Source organism: Oreochromis niloticus, linkage group LG10 (assembly GCF_001858045.2).
Source record: "Oreochromis niloticus isolate F11D_XX linkage group LG10, O_niloticus_UMD_NMBU, whole genome shotgun sequence".
NCBI classification, from domain to species: Eukaryota; Metazoa; Chordata; class Actinopteri; order Cichliformes; family Cichlidae; genus Oreochromis; species Oreochromis niloticus.
Genome location: NC_031975.2, coordinates 28960388 through 28982840, shown reverse-complemented (window position 1 = coordinate 28982840; position 22453 = coordinate 28960388). Strand labels below are relative to the sequence as shown.

Genomic DNA, 22453 nt, shown 5'->3' with positions numbered 1-22453 from the left:
GTGAATTTACGCATAAGCTTCATTTAGTATCACAGTAAGTTCAGACCACGGCAAGTTGAGCCACTCAAGTGAAAGGGAGCTACTTTCGGCTGCCCCTTTAGACACAAGGGATCACCACAGCGGGTAGCTTTTTTGATTTGTCCCATCTTGATGCAACCCCAAAGGTATTTGTGTCTCCTCCTGGGATCATATCATATTATGCTTTTGACTACATCTGCATCTGATTAAGCTTAGCACAAAAGTAAGGACATTTGTTTTTGGTTGATTAACGCCAGTCTAATTATCCTTAAATGGTACCTCATTTGGAAAATTGCATTTGTGGGTTGAGAAGCAGCGTTGAGTACGTGGTTTGCACCCATGAAAAACTTCAAATCAAAGATTCTACTATTGACTCCTGTTGGGTGTCATTTACTGGATTGGATTATTGAACTCTTAAGAAACAAGACATACTAGCAATTTAAAAATGTTTTCATTCATTTATTCACTCAGTAGCATCTGGAAGAATCATACACAGCCACAACAGCTTGGCACTTCGTCCTCATGCTGGTCACAGATTGCTTTTGTCAGCATTTCTCACAAGTCCGCCAATGTTGTCGTGTGAGTCACAGAATAAGCTGTTTGGCAAAGAAGTTTTTTATGTGTGCAACCCACATTCTCAACTCTGCTGCTCAACCCACAAATACATTTTCATTACCACTGGTATAAGATTAAAAGCACTGTTACTACAAAGAAATAATCAACCAAACACATATTTCCTTCCTTTTTGTGCTGTTTATATCCTCATAATTTTTAAAAATAACACTGAGCCACTGTATAGTTTCTATGAAAGGTGAAAGCATCTACAAAATCCTCAACACTGTGTGTAACGGGCTGTAAACATGCTTTTTTAATCTTGATTGAGTTGGGTGTAGTACCTTGGCAGTCTGAAATGGGGAGACTTACCTGCTTTTGGAGCCAGCTGTAAATGGCCATGTCAGACAATGATTTTTTTTAGCGCTTCTGTGCTGGCTTTATCTTTCAACTAAAGGTTTACTGGTTAGTATTAGATTATAGCAATGCGCTCATTTGTCAAAGTTTTGTGGTTTCTGACTCCAAAAAAACAATGATAAGAACAGCCGTCTGGGGTCTAAAGCTTTAAAATTTCTAGAAACCAATGGGTGAAATCACAGTCGGTATATAAAGTTATGAATATAAGAGAAGGAATTTGCCCAATGCTTACCATAAATGACAACACTATACAAAATAAGAAGATGAAGAAAAGGAAAACTGATGTATGGATGTCTGGGTGGAAATAAAATCGGTTTCTGAATGACTGATTAATTCCAAAAACCAAGGTCACCTATACCTGGATACCCATACGTCATGATGCAAAAGTATAATCCGTTTTAAAACTGTAATATGATGGATTGTACTGCAGTTGAGTGTCTTTAGGTCTGAACAAAAGGTGAGGATTAGAAGCTGGGCATGTGAAACAAATGATAGGCCTAGACTAATGGCATCAATGGCCCAGGGCTGAGCCTGGTGAGAACAGCTTTTATGTTTTAATACAGTTTTGAAGTTTTCTGTCTAATTTAAGTAATCATTAAGATAATACCCTTTACCAAGGTTATTATTTTGGTCAAGATTATCACTATTAATTTTTCCTATTAGCGCACGCCTTGCTGTGCCTCTTAAGTCTACTTTATATGCTCAGATATTCAATTTGGTTTCCTTTTTATTAAGATCCCCATTAGCTGATATAGTGCAGACAGCCAGTCTCCTGAGGTGAGAAGATTAACAGGCTCTCATACTAATCCTTACAACCAAACTGCTGCTCCCACAGACAGCCGGGCCCTGCTTGCATGTGAAACACAATTACTTTACTCAGTGGTACAGTTAATCTAAAGCTCCATCCTGGTGACAGCGGTGTGGGAACACCAAGCATTTCCAGCTCACACACCAAGATAATGTCAGAACATAAAGGCCCAAAGAGCAGAAGCAATGTGACCTCACAGGGAGGGTGAGAGGGACAGTGCAGGCATAAAACCGACTGTGGAGTCTTTATATTGCTTCGGACGAGCTATATTTATGCAAACATTTGGAGACAGAGCTGCTCTGGAGGCAGAAATAATTAAACCTCCATGGATGGAGCCAGAAAAAGGGTATTTGTTCAAAGAAAACATTTGCCAACTTCCAAATAGTTGGCAGGGTAAAACTTTTCTAAAAACATAAATTGAAAAAAAAAAAGTTTAAAGAATGTTATTTCATATTTATGGATTTAGCACTGGATAGACATAGACAGCTACAGACAAACTTTCCTACCCTTGCCTGTGATAAAATCATCTTATTGAAAGAATAAAAAGTACACTGGCTTTCTGGTTCTTGTTTCCACGGCAACATCATCAAATAATATGTCTTTGCTCTTAAATATCATGTTTGATGTGGATTTTTTCCCCTTCCTGCTTATTATAGATTTTTTTTTTTATATTGGCCTTTGGTCAATTAAATTTACTTGTAAAATCACAGTAAAAGTCAACTCAAGGGATGAGACCTATAATATAGACAGAAATATAACTCATCCCTTTGAGGAAACTCGTGGTGATAGATAGAAATAAAATAATAAACAGGGCAAAACTCAGACTTTGGAACAGAGAAAACACACAGCTAATGGATGGAGAGTAAGAGAAAGGGAGTGATGGAGAAGCACTCAGGATGCCCTGTATCAATCAGGGTCTGAGGCCTACAATGTAATGGTTCAGGTTACCCTGATCCAACCTCTAGTTGGTTGAAGAATAATGTCAAAAGTTGATGTTCTGTTTTGTCTGCTCACTGTGAGGTTTTCAGGATAAGATTGGGCAGATTTAACTTGATTCTGGTTTTGACAGGAAGCTTGTGTTGGAGAAATAGCTCTCTTTCTAGGTCTTCTTAAGACTCTTGCTGCAGCGTTTTGGATCAAGTGAAGGCATTTCAGAGTGCTTTTAGGAGAAGCAGATTACAGTAGTACCGATGCTTGAACTAGTTTTTCAGCATTACCCTGAGACAGGATGCTCCCATTTTTATAATGCTGTGCAGGTTAAAAAAAAACAAAAAACAAAGAAGCTGTGTGAGTTAAAGGACAAATCTCAGTCAAAGACTATTCCAAGGTTCCTCAGCATGCCAAGGTAATGCCATCCGGTGTAAATCCAGTCCAGGTGTCACGCCAGACTCATAAGGCATCTCATAAAACATCCTGTTGAAAGAAAACACTGCCACACACACACAGACACACACACACACACACACACACACACACACACACACACACACACAAACACAAACACACAAACACAAGGTCAGTCCATTCAGATTGTTGTTCTAATCCCAAAGCATTAAAATGCAATTGATGCTATTGTATACTGACTTTAGATTTAGTGCTGCGAGCATTTTGTTAGATCATTATTATTCATGCAGTGGAAGCAAAACACATGACCAGGCCACTGAAACACAGAAGAAAATCAAACTGTATGCATTCATGTTTTATTTATTCTTGGACACGAGTACAGACAGCTCGAGTTCTTGTTGCACTTTAAGTCAGTGCTGGATTTTTTTTTCTTGGAGCAACATATTTTATTTATGCATTTGGAGTGAATTCAGTGGTTCTGTAGTTTCTTTTCTTGAGCTGAGTTGTGAACACTCATGTGAGCAGGGAGACTCTGTACTAGAGTGACAGTGATGACAGCACAGGGTCATGAGAACTTCATGCCTGGACGATATATTAGCTTAATGTTACTTCGACCGTGAAACAAATTTTCACGTGACAAGCTCACACGCCTCATTAATAAAAGTAGAGCAGCTATAGAGAAACGTTAACTGGCCTGACAGCTCTTTTTCTTTTTAGATTTCTAGATACTCAGTGGTTTTGTCTTATTGTTTTGATGTAAGCTTAGTCTGCAAGTTCAATTAAAATTTGAGCTCCGAATGTGTTTAAAATTTGAACCTGACATAGAGAGGCAGAGTAGGTTTTATGTTTTGGCTTGAGCTTGACTGTTCATTCCTGCCCTTGGAAACGGCAGTTGGCAAAACAATTAAACATGTCAATGTTTAATGAACTTCTTCATAATGAAAAGCAAAATCTAACTTTCAAGCCATGCGTGCCAAAGTTTATGCTAACTGCTTTCAGAACCTGAAATATTTACCTTTTGTTGCCAACCAGGTTGTCAGTTTAATATTTGTACACTGTCAGAATAATTCAAAATATATCCATAATTCACTGGCACACATTAGTGTCTCATAAAGTTAAAAACCAACACAAACAGATTCATGTCTTTATGGCAATTACTACAGGATAGGTATTTATTCCACTTGTATTGCAAAACCAATATTAAAATTGCTAAAAGGAAAAAAAAAGTGTTGTTATGCAGTTGCTGCCAGAGCAGCCCATAGAAAATTATTCATCCAGTGGAAACCAAAATTTTTTAGTGTATTTTAATCACTAAAAATCCTTGAATAATAATATTTTATTATCAGACGTCTTTGAAGTTAAACACTAAACATTCCTTGAACATTGGGATTCAATTACCTGCTTTTACTTCGCATTGCCACCTGTAAATTCAATTAAATTTTATTTATATGGCTCCAAAACACAAGAACAGTTGCCTCAAGGCAGTTTATATTGCAAGGTAAAGACCGTATAGTAATACAACTGAAAACCTCAGAGTCACACAATCCCAAATGAACAGGCATGTGGCGACAGTGGGAAGGAAAAGCCCCCCTTTGACAGGAAGAAATCACCAGCAGGCTCAGGGAGGGGCAGCCATCTGCTGTGACCAGTTGTGGGTGAGGGGAGCGAGACAGGACAAAAAAAATTTAAAAAACTCATCAAAAATCATAAGGTGGGAGTGAGTTCACTTCAAAATCCACATTTTGAAATACGTTTTTCCTCATATAATCTAAAGTTTGTGTATGCTAGCTTATCGATTTTGGTTCTAGACCAGGTCATATGAAAAACTGTGCAACAATAAAAACATCTGGCCGAATCTCAGATTTGTACATGGTGCGTTGATCCACCAGCAAAGGTAATTCTATTTTGTTTTTTATGTTTTATTTTGATTTGCTTAAAGGTTTAGTTTTCACTTCCCCATAAGTTGCTGGCTAGGTTTAAGAAAAGATCAGCTTTTTGTTTATTACATAAATACCTTAGCAGCATTAACATTAACTTTGAAAAAAAGCCATTAAATAGTTCATTTAAATGTAACAGCAAGAGATTCTTTAGAAGCATCCATATGTGACATGTTGCTACTGAGACGTGTCTGAGTACTGCCATAACTCAGTGCCAAAGGACACTGCATATCTTTGAGATGCCAGTGGGTTTGATAAATTGACAGCACTTGATGACTTGGAAGGACAACTAGCTGTTATTTCAGTCTTTAGCATTTGAGATGCAATCTGCTCTACGTTCCTCTATAGTTTCAATGTTATCATCTCTGCAGGGTGGGAGCCACTGAGTCACACGTCTAAGGAAACTACGGAAAATAATGCTTTGAATGAACTGAGCCGATCTCTAACTGTAAACCTATTACTACACAGCAGTTCATATGTAGATGTGACAGCGATACAAAGGGTTTACCGCGATCCTTCAACGATTTAAAAAACTAAAATGTATGTCTCTATAACTAGAAGTGATGTATAAAACATGTTCTTTTCCTTCACTCATGTCTAAGTTCTCAAACTTTCCCCACCTTTACCCTGTTTAGTCTCATATTAACAGCCAAAGAGAGAGGCAGAGAGAAAGAGTAGTTTGGTGCTGCTGGTCCTGCAGAAAAGTCTGTATTCAAACTTTTGTTGATAGTATTTACTTATGTTTCAAATGAGCTTCTCATTTCCATTCATTTAGTTGTGCTAAAACAAAACCCATTTTTCCATCCCGCCTGTTGTCTTTAAGTCTTTCTTTTATTTCTCGCCCTTTTTCATAGCCTCCTTTTCTTCTCATGGTCTGTTTTCCTCATTGAAAGCCAAGTAAGCAAATCATCACGGTTGCCTTTATTATTGCTGGAGGATTAAAATGAAGACACACTGTTGAATGTCTCTGTTATGTCAGATAGACAGCTAAAAAGAAAAAGAAACAAAGATGATGCTTTAAAGGAAGGTTTGTTTTTCCTTCAAACAAACACTTCAGACAGAGGTACTTAAAAGCTATTAAAAAAAAGTAGCAAAAACCTTGTTTTCCTATAAAACGGCAGAAGTTTTAGTAAATCAGTTGTGTTTTTTGAATACCAACAATATTTTAATAGTATCGTAACATAAGTATTGTATCCGTGATTTATCAGAGAGACTTTTGCTCATCTGGTCCTCCTTCTTAGGTGAAGTCAGGTCACCATCTTGTCATAATTTGTTTTTTGTGCCCCCTGCCTCCTCTGCTCTGTCCTCTCATCTTTATTACACCTCCTCTCTCCTGTTGGTCTCCCAGGATTTATAAGCCTCTTCGAATCACTGTACCTTATTCCTCCTTCTGCTCAGCCATCAGTCTTCTGCTCATCTCTGTCGTCATCTCCTTCCTTCACCTTGCTTTACCTTTGTGCATCTCTTTGAATCTTAAAATGGACAAAGCTTCTAAAGACCATAAAGATTCATCAGATGAAAGCGTTCTTTCCCTCTCTTTGTGTCTCTGAAGCTGTGGATGTGTGGTGGTCGGATGGAGGACATCCCTTGCTCCAGGGTAGGACACATCTATAGGAAGTATGTCCCCTACAAAGTCCCTGGTGGGATCAGCTTGGCAAAGGTAATTCTTCTCACTATGTGCAGTGGATCAGTGATGGATTTTCTGCATACTGTAAAAGCATAATACACAGGCTCTAACATATATTCTGATACATTTAAGTCATAGGGCAACAATTATTGTATTCTGTAAACTAGTAGAGAACTAGTCAATAAGATAAAAAGCCTGATCAATTAAAGAAAATCCTTTTTCCATTCCAGGAGCTCTTTTTTCATTTTTTAAAAGACTAATAATTGTGATTTTTACTGAATTACAATAGTATATGGTAGTAATGCTATACTATAATATCCTAAGGAGTACTAGAAGGAGTATTCAGTCTGGATTATGGTCCATCCCGTCATGTGCTTGCTCACACTCACCACCCCCTACCCTTTAAAAAAATTCTTATTGTTGCCAGTAAGATTTTTAATAAGGAATGAATGATTAACCATCAATCAGCATGCTTCAAACAAAAGTAAAGATTTAGATAAACAGATTTTAGACACACTAGTGTTTTGTTGTATTCACACTCAGGGTTTAAAAGCAATACAGAAACATGATGTTTGGATCTCTGCTAATTATGACTTTATGTGGAAGATGGGATGTTTTTAGTAGATAGGTGCATGTGTAAGTGTGTATTCATAAAAGTACAAATACACATGCACAAGCACACACACTGTAGCAACATCTGTGCCTCTGAAGTCCACTGAGCAGTGAAGCTGAATGCATCAACTAGCCGTTAAATGAACCTTTAGCTAATTAAGCTCAATTAAACAAGTAAACAGAAACAGAAACATACATTAACCCTCCATGTAAACACATATGCTATACATTTGCATGCACACACACAGAGTGGTGCAGAATAACAAAGTGCAGGATTTGTATTTTCTGCATCCTCTGCTAAGTACACTACTCTTTCATCTCAGTGTACTTTACAGTCTGCTCAGCATTCACTCATAAAAGACCACCAGGCAAGAGGCAGCAATATGCAGTGTATCCACTATCTACAACTTATAGCCTTTGCAGGTGCTACTGTGAAGAATGAGCTTAAGTTCTTTGTTATTTTTTTTCCAGCACCTACACAGAATAGGAAATTGTCTAAAAGCGCTTAATCATCTGAGGTGTAGCCAAACACCATTTATTATGTATGCCTCTGCTCTCAGCCTGAAACATGGCTCGGTATAGCTCAGTGTGCAACTGAAAGTAACTGGCTTTGTTTTGTGTTTCTGAGGAACAGTCTCTAACTTAGCTTCATTGAAATGGTGATGTCCCTGAATCACCTGACCCTTTACATAAGCGCGGATATTTTTTAAAGTCTCTTTTTTCCCTGTTTGTTGAGGTTTCACTTCAGTCAAAGCTGAATCAAAGAGAGCACTCTATAGGTCAGTTGCAATGTATGTAGCCCAAATAAAATGGTCAATGGTGGAAAATGGCAACAATAAAGATGACGTTGTCTGGGCAGATTCCTAGAGACAAATACACAGTAAAAAAACATCATTCTAGGTAAACATAGTTCACATCAGTCCATGGCAGCTCTCCATGTAATTGGTCTCACTGTCAGGAACTAAAGGACCTACACTAGGGTACTTCTTTGCAGGTGGAAACACAGACAGCTGCAGAATCCATCGACACAACACATAGTTGATGCATTAAAGTATAAAGCCACAACAAACTGAAGAGAATGGGAATGTTAAAGTTTGCATTACTCATAAGTGGACCCTTAAACTGTTTTTATGACCCTCATTATTGATAATGTGTTAGAGGCTCCTATTGTATGAAATTTGAATTGTCTGCTAACACAAAATCTATTTTAAAGAATTAATCCAACCATGTGAAACTCTTTTTAACTTGATTTCAGAATCTAAAACGTGTAGCAGAAGTTTGGATGGACGAATATGCAGAGTATGTGTACCAGCGTCGACCTGAGTATCGGCACCTGTCTGCAGGTGACATGACAGCGCAGAAAGAGCTGAGGACCCGATTAAACTGTAAAAGCTTTAAGTGGTTCATGAATGAAGTGGCCTGGGATCTTCCCAAACACTATCCACCAGTAGAACCTCCTGCTGCTGCTTGGGGAGAGGTAAGAGCTGGATTAGTTCATGAAACTGCTTTCATATATGTAGAGAAATTAAATAAACAGACATTGATTGCATAGAGATACAAACTAAAAAAGAAATTAAAAAAACGCATCCGGAAAGGTTTTTGTGCGTACAATGAATATGGAATAGCTAAACTGAATACATCTCTGCAGTCAGATGTCATAATAAAAAATAATAAATAAATAAATTTTTCAAACATCTGTAAATCCAACTTTGTTTCCATTGTGTTTTCATAACTTCAGAGACTATAAAGGCATAGGGTATGTTTCGTGTTTGATTTTTCATTTAGAAATCCGGACAAGCCCCCATTTGTAACCGGCTGGCTCAAGTAACATGACTTCACACAGTCACCTTCAGCTGCACTGGGTCATACATGTGTAACATGCCTCACTTTTCTGACATCTGCTGCAAAATTCCCCATTTCTCCAATTGATGATGGCTGTTTTAATCCCCCTTTCAATAGCCAGGCATCTGCCTGTAGCCACAAAGGGGATATTTACTAATCACTCACCAGTTTTTGTACACAAACTATTTGCTGAAAGTAATTAGCTCAGAGCCTGGATCCTAAATTGTATTCTGCTGCTGTAAATAAATTCAAATGTATATATTATATAATACTGCTGCGTGTAGGTTCAATAAATCATTTAGTATCAGAAAACAGGCACTTAATGAGCATGTTTCAGTTGTGCTGTAGAGAACATTTTAGAGGCAAGATGAGTAATTACATCAAATCAAGGTGAAAATTATTACAAAATGTATGAAAATTTACTCGGCTTAATGAAACGGTAAAAGTATTTTTCCAGCTTTCTTTTGAAAATATCAGCAGCTTCTAGTTTCCCGTTTATTTTCTGGGAATCATGTTTCATGCCTAAGGCCTCTTTTGCTAACTCAATTCATGTAAAAAGTTTAGAATTAGTGTATTCACAATATTCAGATTCTACTTTTAATGTACCCAAACTGAAGCCACAGAATTAAAGCTGTTGGAAATATGAATAACTCTAGTTATCCTATCCTATGATCAGCCAAAACCAAAAAGACAGACTTAACCAAATTCTATAATTTCACTGTAAAATTGCATCATGAATGTATTATGTGAATGTAACAAGTTCACGAAAAAGTGGCTTAAGGCAGGAAAATAGTTTCTACTGGTTTCAACTTGTGTAATGTTTTGAGGGTTTTTTGATTTACGAAAAATGGATTACTGATGGGAATTGTTAAAAAGGTATAAAGGATTGAGCTTACGCGCTGAAGAGAGTTATACCAAAATTCTCAGTGGTATAAAAAAAACCAAGAAACAGTGCGTTATTGCAAACGTATTTCATCACTATTTTTTAGTATTTTTGTCCTCTATTCCAACAAGCTGCAACTCCTATCAGTGCGTGGTTACACTCCTGGAAGGCAAAAAAAAAATAAAATGCCTCTAAGCCTTTACACGTGAAGTGCACAAAAAAAAGATAAAACTGAAAAACTATTTGCTGACTACAGTCAGTGTATGGATTTACTTGTGTAGCACTTAGAGCAGAGATTATACTGTGTATTGTAATCTCAGCATGTTTATGGGCTTCTGGTTTATGTAAGTTTATCATATTTGTATGTGTGCTTTCCAGATACAGAATGTGGGCAGTGGAATGTGTATGGAGGTCAAACACTTTGTGTCAGGGAGTCCCATCCGCCTGGAGAACTGTGTGAAAGGCCGTGGTGAGGTGGGGTGGAGTCACGGACAGGTAAGAGCACCCTCTTAAATGAGCTTGTTGGGTTTTTTAGTTCCTATCCTAAAACCTCTGAGATGATGTGAAAAAAAAGCTTCTTTTTTTTTTTCAGGTAGACTATTTTCATTTGTTTTTACCAACAAGGTATATTAAGGAGAAAAAAAACTAAAAAGAGAGGCAGAAAGTGGACCTTTTTAATGCCATGCTCTTCATTTTAGCCAAACCATAATTGGGCAAAATTAAACAAACAGCAAATAAAAATGAAAATTAACAGGTGGAGAAAAGATGTCTGTATCAAATAATTCTGCAAAAGAAGGATCATTTGTCCCGTTATTTAAATTGTTATATTTGAATTAATTTTTTTTTTATTTTTCTGTACAAAATTAAGTCTAATCACTTAATTGAGATACATTTTAATGGTACTGTTACCTCATTCTAACTTTTGCAAAGTGATATGCTTACCTGTGGTGACTAAACGTGTACAGTCATCACATCCATAAACATCTGCAGGCTGTATGCACATGTTTTTGGATGACAAAACATTTTTTTGGTAATATCAAAAGTTAAATAAAAATAAAAACCGGATTTAATTCCAAATGTTGAACTTGGATTTGGTAGCAGATCATGGGAAATGAACTCTTAATGGGTGACACAGCAAAAACTTTAGTAATGAAAGGAGGTGTATCGTATGTGTACTGTAGATCTCAATTGATTAAGTCCACTGTGGTTTTTTACAGCATCACTACTAAAAAAACTGTATCATCATTCAAAACTTATGGACCTGAGTGTAAATGTAAACTCCAACTCTTTGGGGTATGACTACTGATTGAACAACGGTGTGGACAAACTACCGTATAGATCAAATATAGCCAAAATGCGTATTTTATTGGCTTTACTATCGCTACAACATGTAACACTGCAACACTATCATAATAACCCCAATTTGAACAAGAAAATCAATCTGACAGAAAAAAAAGTAGAAATTTTACGAAAACAAACTAAGGAAGGACAGTCAGATGCTGTTACAGCTCAGATGTGCTCCCTGCAGGTGTTAACATTTGGCTGGAGGGAGGATATCCGGGTGGGTGACCCCATGCATACAAGGAAGCTGTGCTTTGATGCCGTCTCCCACAGCAGCCCGGTCACCCTGTATGACTGTCACGGCATGAAGGGAAACCAGCTGTGGCGGTACAGACAGGTATGATGAACAGAAATAGAGACTGAAATTCTAGAGTTCACTGCTTGTAGAAAATGAGTGTATTTACTACTTCATCCTATTCAATGCTCTCCAACTGTCTTGGCTTTAAGAATTTTTTTTTAAGTCACTAAAGTAAAAATAAATAAAGACATAAAAATTGAAATGTCAAGTATTTCAGTGTGTGTGTGTGTAAAAAGGTCGATAGATACCTTAAATTTTGCAATAGCAAAGTGTAACATCCTGCTGGCAGTAATGCATACATATGCTATTTACAACAGGTTTAATTGTTGTGGAGAATAAGGCTTTAGTTATGCTATTGCTGTAAAATTTGTATTAACCAGTGAGTGTTGGATTTTTCCCTGTCTACAAATTCTTTAAAGAATGAAATAAATGTCATGCGAAAAAGTTAGCTTCCTGTATAATATGTATATGTTTATCTTTCCTCCAGGATAAGAGTCTGTATCATCCTGTCAGTAACAGCTGTATTGATAGCAGTCCGATTGAGCGGCGAGTCTTCATGAACACGTGTGACCCTGCCTCTCTCAGCCAGCAGTGGTTGTTTGAAAGAACCAATGCCACTGTGCTGGAGCACTTCAACCAGGGCACCAACTGAGCTTAATGAACAGTGAGATGACACGTCTTCCAAAAAGAACGATCATGACTCAATGGTCATCTTTGTTCAAGTAAGTCTTTTTTAGGGAAGAGACGTTTGAATTTTTTTTGAAATGGACAAATTACCAATTACTTTGCTTTTTAATTTGTTGCACTCTTACTCTAGTGTCCTGAAGCCTCATGGAATCATTGGTAGCACATTTTAGAGTTTGATTTTATGTTAAAAGTGGGCCTTGCCGGGCTGGCAAACATAAAACACCATACAGGGTTGCATGTGTTGCTCCCAGTACTTATGTTTGCAGTCAGCATAACCAGTGTAAGGCAACAGGGTCAAGGCTCACTACAGAAGGAAAACATGCCCTTAAATCATAAAGCCCTAGTCACACAGGACTTGCAGCACCTGGGCAACCGTCAGTCAGTAAGGAACCTGCGTTCCCCAACCAGTTTGCAAGTGGTTGCTGGCATTCACTAGTTGAAATTGGTTCCAAAAAGATATACAGTGCTGCACCGAAAATCTCCTTGCTATTGCTTTGTTCTCTAGCATAATACTGGTGTCTCATGTACTTTGCATGGAAGATGCAGAAAATTTCACGGTTAAACTGTAAAGTGTGCGAAGCCATTCACACTAAAAGTAAAAATTGTGACTTTTGACTTTGTGGCCTGTTCGTTAATGCTATGATTGATTTTAAAGAAGTTTACTCCTTTAAAAAAATATTTATATTTCATTTCGCCCAATGTGATGAACATTTACTGATGTAACTTCAATAATATTTAACAACGATGGAGAAACTAGACATGAAACCACCATTACAATTATCATTAATGTTTTGCTAGTTTCTTTAAACTTCCTTGAGGATTACCCAGTAAGCCTCTTAAATAGTGCTATAATGGTCTCAGAATTTATGCAACCTATATATCCTCCCTTTGTTTCAATGTTGTCAAGGTTTGAATGAAAGCTACACGTGAATAAGATGCAGCTTTCCAGACATACCCTGTGGTACAGTGATCTAGTGCAGTCCCTGAGAGCTGAAGAGCTGGTGGGACCACAAGCAGTGACATCCAGAATCCAATCATGAAGCGCAAGCTTGTCGTGGGAAAGGAGATAAAAGAAGGACATGCTTGCCTGAGCAACAGCACCTCAAACACTCAGTCAGTGCAAAGACACAGTTCATTTTAAAATGCCTATTATAAAATATGTGATTTTACTAACTGTATTCTGTTTACCATCAGGATGGGAGAATGATGGTGAGACCTGACTGCCTTGTGGAATCCCCGAAAACGTGGAGCTTTTAAAGACTGAAGACTTGGACCTCAAGAATGTATAGGAGGGAAAAACTTCCAAGGAAACACCTTCATTAGGCTGCAGTAAAAATACTGATAATACTGCCGATACTGCAGGATTTAATGGATGAGCTATCCAGTTTTTATTTCAGTTATTTATATGTTTTGGTCAATGCCATCTTTTTTTTCCACACAACTTGAGAAAATGAGGAGGGACAAAATCCTGCACAGTGTGTAGATTTACTAAAAATATACTTTTTTCAAAGGCACAAAGACTTTTAAAGTGAACTTTTTTGTATAATGTTATAAACCAACTAAATGTTAAGTGAACTTCATTTCAAGATGTATTTTGTGTTGTCTGGTAAATTACAGGTAACTACTTCTTTTTTAAAATTATATTTTCAATAAATGTTCTGCTATGCTAAACTACTACTGAGGCAAAGTTAAGCAGTTTTCTCATATATATTGATTAACAGTTGTAAACCAACAGATATTTATGCCATTTACAGAAGACACAAGTGAAGCCGCACATTGCTTGTTTGCATGTGTTAGCAATTCTCTGACAGCTAAAGGAATTCTCAGGGTACAGCCCTGTCTCCCAAAAGTTTCATTATCATTTTATTGTTGATTTCTAAACAAAATGCACAAAACCAGTGTGCACTCTTTCAATTCAATTCAATTTTATTTATATAGCGCCAAATCACAACAACAGTTGCCTCATGGTGCTTTATATTGTAAGGTAGGCCCTACAATAATACATACAGAGAAAAACCCACAACAATCATATGACCCCCTATGAGCAACCACTTTGGCGACAGTGGGAAAGAAAAACTCCCTTTTAACAGGAACAAACCTCCGGCAGAACCAGGCTCAGGGAGGGGCGACCATCTGCTGCAACCGTACAACCGGTCGCACAACCTCATTTTTTCATAAACACATCTACAGATCATTCAGCCTGAGAGGTCCAGAATTAGCAGCACAGTGGTTTACAGCATAAGATTCTGGGTTTGTACCTCTCTGCGTGGAGTTTGCATGATGTCCACATTCTTGCATAGATTTTTTTCCAGGAGCTCAAATCTCTTCAGATCTCTATCATCAAAAAATATGTTATTTTTAGTCGATAGTAAAAACTATCTTCATCTAGGAAACTCTTGCAAACTGGATTCAAAATCTCAGGATTTCAGGACTCTGGTGCACAGCCTGAGATCCTCATGCAAGGACCTGCTGACTGTTTTCACCTCATGCTTAGAGACTAAAAGGGACTCAGCAGTTGTGGAATGACCAGCCGAAGAACTCAAGCATGCTACATAGTTAGCTTTAAGAAATATTGTTATTTTTTAAAATATTTTTTTCTTAAGTACACAGTATTTTATTACTGACTTTGCACTTGTGTATCGCATGATTCTACTGTAAGTTTTATTACCCTCTGCTCTTTTTATAGTTTATCATCCGTGTTTTTATTGTGTATAAAGCTGTGAAATGGTTTTAATACGTGCTATACATAGTTGTCTTTCTTACTAAACTATTTTTAAAACTTAAATTGGAGCAAAGGTTTCAATTTTGTATTGCTTTTAAAAAAATATTTTACCGTTTCCACTAGTTTAATTTCACATAGTTCAAGTTGAAATAGCCAGTGTTGTAGCCACATTTTAGAGAACAAAGAAATGAAAGACATATATGCTGATTACTACTTTACTTGCAAATGTACCACATGAGAAATTGTATGCTGAGATGAGAAAGCTGTTTAGTTGTATAAGAGTGTCATTTTTAGAAGACAGGCCTGCAGGCAGAATATGTGCGTCAATAAAATGCGCATCAGTCAGTGGTGCCAATAAATGGTATGCAAAACAGGCAGAACAAACAACAGAAATCCATTCATGTAACTGAATAAAAATACAATGAACAGAAGAAAAAAAAAAATCAACTCAACACCAAGTACTGTGTTCAACCTGTTGGACGAATTCAAATACGTCCCAAAATAATCTGCATATATTGTTACACAAACCATATGACTGAAAGGAACAATCATAATTCAATTCAATTCAATTTTATTTATATAGCGCCAAATCACAACAAAAGTCGCCTCAAGGCGCTTTATATTGTACAATAGATCGCACAATAATAAATACAGAGAAAACCCCAACAATCATATCATATGACCCCCTATGAGCAAGCACTTTGGCAACAGTGGGAAGGAAAAACTCCCTTTTAACAGGAAGAAACCTCCGGCAGAACCAGGCTCAGGGAGGGGCGGCCATCTGCTGCGACCGGTTGGGGTGAAGAAGGAAAACAGGATGAAAGACATGCTGTGGAAGAGAGACAGAGATTAATAACAGATATGATTCGATGCAGAGAGGTCTATTAACACATAGTGAGTGGCTGGAAAGGAAAAACTCAATGCATCATGGAATCCCCGGCAGCCTATGTCTATTGCAGCATAACTAAGGGAGGATTCAGGGTCACCTGGTCCAGCCCTAACTATATGCTTTAGCAAAAAGGAAAGTTTTAAGCCTAATCTTGAAAGTAGAGATAGTGTCTGTCTCCCGAATCCAAACTGGAAGCTGGTTCCACAGAAGAGGGGCCTGAAAACTGAAGGCTCTCCCTCCTATTCTACTTTTAAATACTCTAGGAACAACAAGTAAGCCTGCAGAGCGAGAGCGAAGTGCTCTAGTAGGGTGATATGGTACCACAAGGTCATTAAGATAAGATGGGGCCTGATTATTTAAGACCTTGTACGTGAGGAGCAGGATTTTGAATTCAATTCTGGATTTAACAGGAAGCCAATGAAGGGAAGCCGAAACAGGAGAAATATGTTCTCTCTTCCTAGTCCCTGTCAGGACTCTTGCTGCAGCATTTTGGATTAGCTGAAGACTTTTCAGGGAGTTTTTAGGACATCCTGGTAATAAAGAATTACAGTAGTCCAGCCTGGAAGTAATGAAGGCATGAACTAGTTTTTCAGCATCTATTGGTATACTGAATCTATGTGGAAAACTAGTCATTTTTAATAGAGAGAATATGTTCCCCGCCACTCTAGAGTAACAGGCAACCTATGGATAACCTATGATCAGGCAGGTCCTTGACTCAGCACCTGTATATGTCTGCAAACATCTTATTGGAAATCTGATAAAACAGAGGTCACACAAACTCATCATCTCTGCTCAGTCTGGGGATAAAACCTGCACAGCAAGCTAACAATTATCTGCAAAGGACAGCAGCTGCTGAGGCCCAAAGTTCATTCGGCACTTTCACTTTTTTATTGACAGAGTGAGTCATCAACCTGAGTGGCAAATCCAATACCTGAGTATGGTTCTCGAGAAATTATTGGCTGTCTAATGCCATCAAGGTCAGACAAACAGTGGAAGCCACTGCAGAAATACCCCTAACCTGGAGATTTTTGCATGCAGTGAGGGTAGAGTAATATTGATGAGATGAAAATGAAACAGAAATGGGAGAATAAGTTAGGATGAATTATTAAACTTCTGGCATTGGCATGTACTTACTCTATCTTATCATGGAGAAAAAACAAAACAGTTTTACTTTATGAATACAGTCATGAATACGTATTTGTGCAGCTGTGGAATCGCATAAACAGTACAAGTATGAACAAATTCTTATATTTAGGCAGAAGAGTTGAAGACCCAGCTTCCAATAAACATATCATGGTCATCATTAGACATATGAAATACACATTTTTACACCAATTTAGAGCACACACATACTGTAGAGTCTAGCAGATGAATTCAGCTGTGATTAATCAGGGAAGTTTTATTAATAGAAGTTCATTGAAGATTCTGCTGCTACCAAAAAATATGACAAACATTAGTTTGTATACGGCCAATATTACTCAAAATTACTCAAAAGACAGTTGGGTGGCATTTTTCTTGATAGTTACGAATTGCTTCACAGAAGCCATGTTTTGAATTTTTTTTTTTTAAATATCAGATTTGTTAAAAGCATTAAAAAAAACTAAATACTGACCTTTGTTTACGAACCGAGACCCTGGAATAACCAGCACTCCATGCACCAATCTAAGTAAGCACCCAGGCATATGGGAGACTAACAAGTTCTATAAATCAGAACATGGCTATTTAAAGTTTAGTAAGATTTTAAGATCAATACAAAATGGAACAGGCAGCCAGTATAAATTTGCTGATAATGGAGTAATATGTTCATATTTCTCAGTACCAGTTCAAATCCAGGCAGCTGCACTCTGAATTAACAGGAGTCACTGAAGACCTGTGACTGATGCAATAATCAAGGCAAGTATTGTACTACAGGTGGACAATTTCATTTGAGAATTTATGACATTGAGTACTACTCTGGGATTGTGACTATTTCTGGATGTAATGTCGGACCAGTTTACTTGTCTTTTCTTTAATTGTTTTCTGATAGATTTTCATAGATTCCTTCAAAGTTGTGGGCATTGTTATGTTTTTTTGCTACTCTTCATTTACGTTACAGCATTTCTATTTTGTTTCACAGAGGTACAGTGTTAGGAAGGTTACCTTTAAAATGTATTCCATTACAGATTACAGAATACATGTCCCAACATGTATTTTGTAATGTATTCCATTACATTTCTCAATGAAAGTAACATATTCTGAATACTTTGGATTACTTTATATATTATCATGCTTTTTACAACTACATGAATGTACTATTGCTGTGTAATTTATTACTATTAGTGAAGGTTACTCGCCATACCAATACCAACTAGATGTTTAAATCTTAATATAAAATGAGTAACAGTAGGTGGACATTAGGTAAGGCTGCACTTTTTCCAGCGATCTCATATAGAAAACTATTCCGTGCGTATATAAAACAGGTCCGCGGCTCTGAACCGTAGTAAAGGGACCTCTGGCTGATACGTCGGGTTCGTGTCGGGCTCATAGCTGAAAACTAGCTTTACTTTGTTGTCTGGGTCAACTTTGCTAGCAAGAGGCATTGAAAGGCTGCTCCAACTTATTGTTTCAGAGGAAAACAGGAACACAGTGTACAGTCGAGTCTTAATAGCTTACTTACAACTGGGCTACACTGCCCATTCTTCAGGGCTATGCCTGTCCCCCAGGGATCAATAAAGTATTCTGATTCTGATTCTGATTCTGATTAAGACTCTGGCTATTGCCTCATTTTGAATAATTTTTTGAATAATAATTAAAAAAAAAAATTTTCTTCACATCATTATGTGGGCCGCAGGTAGAGGTGACATGGTCCGCGAGATTGAGACACGGGCATTAGAGCCTCTTAATGTGTGTTTTGTTTGGGTTTCCACCGGCGTGGAATTACCAAAAATAGAGAGGGGACAGCCTAACATATGAAACAGGAAAATACCGCCGTGTAATCCCTTTATTTCAACAAAGTAACTGTATTCTGAATACCACCTTTTTAAATGGTAACTGTAACGGAATACAGTTACTCATATTTTGTATTTTAAATACGTAACGCTGGTACATGTATTCCGTTACTCCCCAACACTGCAGAGGTAGTGGTATCATATCTTAGACTGAGTCAGAAGGGATATGTCTTTGAATTTGTCCTTTGTCTTTTTTCAATAATCAAAGTTAAATCTATATTGTTTTGCCATGTAATCATTCTAACCTTTACAAAATAGTGGACAAGCTCTTTGGTTTTGCAGTTCTCGTGCGAAAATAGCATTTGAAATACTTTTATTCCTTTTATTATCTTCAGAGGTGTTTGTAATGTCATCTGAAACATTGACATTACAAACTCTACTCAAATCTAGAAATCATCACAAGCAAATGGCAGATAATCTTCAATATTGTAATCGTTCTTGTAAGTTTACAACTACTTATTCTGGAGCTCCAAAAGTTGAATCTGTTCATCTGGACGTAGCGTTTGGTGGGAGAAACGTTTCGTCACTCATCCAAGTGACTTCTTCAGTCTCAGCTGACTGCAGGTTTCCCCAAACCTTATAAACAGTACATTTGCATAATGACTGAAACCAGCCCACTGAGGGAACAATGGGCTGTGAGTTCAGTTCCTTAATCATAATTATGCAAATTCCCATGACCATTGATCAACAATCACTGACCAAAACCCACTGATCAAAGAACACTGATCAATGGCCATGAGTACCATTCACAGAGAGTTGGGGAATGGCTGCAATCACAGCATTGTAAGATGGCGAAAGATGTACTCTTAGGCCCCCTCCTCGATTCAGAGATGGTCTTTCCCTTTTCACGTAAATGGCCTCCTTGACTCCGCGCTCAAACCAGCGTTCTTCCCTGTCCAGGATGTGTACATCCTCATCGTTGAAAGAGTGTCCACTGGCCTGTAGGTGTAAATAAACTGCAGAGTCCTGGCCTGATGAGGTTGCTCTTCTGTGTTGTGCCATCCGCTTCGCTAGAGGTTGTTTGGTTTCCCTGATGTATAAATCCTGGCAATCCTCCTGGCACTTAACAGCGTACACTATGTTACTCTGTTTGTGTCGGGGGACCCGATCCTTGGGGTGGACCAGTTTTTGGCGCAGCGTATTTTGGGGTTTAAAAGCCACAGAGACCCGGTGTTTAGAAAAAATGCGTCTCAACTGTTCCGATACTCCTGACACATATGGGATCACTACAGGTTTTCGCCTGGGCGGCGGTTGTCCTTCTCTCCTGGATTGGCTGGAGCTTTCTTTAGGTGCCTTCCCAGCTTTGACAAAAGTCCAGCTGGGATAACCACATTTACTCAGGGCCTTCTTGATGTGCTGTTCTTCTGCCTCCCTGACCGCTGTGTCAGTGGGGATGGTGTTCGCTCTGTGTTGTAGCGTCCTGATGACACCCAGTTTGTGCTCCAGTGGATGATGAGAGTCAAACCTTAGATACTGATCCGTATGCGTAGGTTTACGGTACACGTCAGCTTTTAGATGTCCCCCATTACTGATGGAAATCTCACAGTCTAAGAAGGCTAACCTGCCACTTTTCATATGCTCCCTGGTGAATTTGATGTGTTGGTCCACCGAGTTAATGTGATCCGTGAAATGTAGTACGTCCTGAGATTTGATTTTCACCCAGGTGTCATCCACATATCTGAACCAATGCCTTGGTGGTGTTCCAGGGTAGGATAGCAACGCCCTCTTTTCCACTTCTTCCATGTACAAATTGGCCACGATGGGTGAAACTGGGGAGCCCATGGCACACCCATGTTTCTGCCTGTAGAACTGACCCTTGTATGTGAAGTAGGTGGAATGAAGACACAGTTCCAAAAGCAAACACACTTGGTCGATGCCGAGAGTGGTCCTGTTGCTGAGGTTGGTGTCATCCTGTAATCTCTTACGGACTACCTCCAACGCTTCCGTGACTGGGATGCAAGTGAAGAGAGATGTAACGTCGTACGAGACCATGGTTTCATCTGCCTCCATAATGACATCTCTCACCTTCTCAACAAAATCCAGGGTGTTCTGGATGTGGTGTTCAGAGCTGCCCACCAGCGGGTTGAGGATCGAAGCCAGAAACTTGGAGATGTTATAGGTGACCGAGTTGATCATGCAGACAATTGGTCTTAAAGGTGCACCCTGCTTATGTATTTTCGGTAAACCATACAGACTTGGTGTAGACTCCCCTGGGTACAGCCTGTGGTATGAGGTCACAGCCCATTGTTCCCTCAGTGGGCTGGTTTCAGTCATTATGCAAATGTACTGTTTATAAGGTTTGGGGAAACCTGCAGTCAGCTGAGACTGAAGAAGTCACTTGGATGAGTGACGAAACGTTTCTCCCACCAAACGCTACGTCCAGATGAACAGATTCAACTTTTGGAGATTTACTTTCCTGGATGATTGAGAATGCATCAAGATACTTATTCTGGAGCTATAATGCACTCTTTTGAACCAGTAGCACATTCATCTTCACATTCACCTCTATCATATTATGACCCTGCAAACTGCTCTCACTGCTTTTTGATGATGTGTAATATGAATATTGCACAGCATGAAATGGAAAGATGCAAGCTAGAGACAAACCCTAAGACAAAAATATGATGAAAGAATAAAACCATTTTTCTCCTTTAGAGTCGAGATATATCTTGTCAATCTTGATAATATATTTGCAGAACTAGGTCAGGATGGAAAGCATTTATTTTGATGTGCATTAACCAGGGTAATAAATGTATTAATCACATGTAGGAGATAAAGCTTTTAGGGAGTCTTGAGTGAAACTTGCAATGATCCCTGACGAAATTGCAGTTTTACTCTGTGGGGAAACACTTCCGTCTAGTGTGACTGCACTATCCCAAATCTCCTCCTTGCCTATGATTTGCTCCGCGAGGGAGCTGTGGAAAGTGTGACAGACCAGTTCTGCTCATAGCTGAATAATTACAGCTAACTTGCTTCCCCACAGGGCTTTGCTGCTATTAATGGCCCCGCTGTCACACACAAATGGAAAGTCATGACTGTAGTGTCGTAGTGGCACCTTCAGGCCACCAGGGACCTGGTGGCGATGTTTTTGAGCCAAATCCTTCCACAAGCTTGACTGTTTAGAATACAAAAAATGAAAAAGATTGGTTTCATCCTTCAAGCGTTTTTAGGTGATGTGACACCGAATGAAAACAAACTGCTTGTTAATTGCATATTGACAGAGGATCTATTTTCAGCCGGATGTCACAAAGCCAAAACCAAGTTTATTTTATCTGCATGGGTGAATGAAACCCAGGATGTGTCTCTCACCAATAATCATAGAAATGTCTTGCGTGGCTTGGTGAACAATCAAAGGAACAGTCATTGGCAGAAACATTTAAAGTACGACTTTTGATATGATACAGTCAAGATTAGTGTGCAATATTTTTACATCTTCTTCATCATCATCACCTCTTCCAGGCAAAGCTTTTCTTTTTGTTTAGTTTTTTT

General features: G+C 38.4%; 1 protein-coding gene across 1 annotated transcript in view; it reads left to right on the top strand.

The window, feature by feature from the left end:
* Positions 1-14359, top strand: part of LOC100711140 (polypeptide N-acetylgalactosaminyltransferase 10) — a 92156-nt gene extending 77797 nt beyond the window's left edge. The window contains exons 8-14 of the mRNA XM_003453950.5: positions 6629-6736; positions 8571-8792; positions 10419-10535; positions 11569-11718; positions 12167-12401; positions 13274-13479; positions 13561-14359. Coding sequence (XP_003453998.1) covers positions 6629-6736; positions 8571-8792; positions 10419-10535; positions 11569-11718; positions 12167-12331 — 762 coding nt within the window. The 3' untranslated portion in view covers positions 12332-12401; positions 13274-13479; positions 13561-14359. The remainder of the gene's footprint in view (positions 1-6628; positions 6737-8570; positions 8793-10418; positions 10536-11568; positions 11719-12166; positions 12402-13273; positions 13480-13560) is intronic.
* Positions 14360-22453: the final 8094 nt, after the last annotated feature.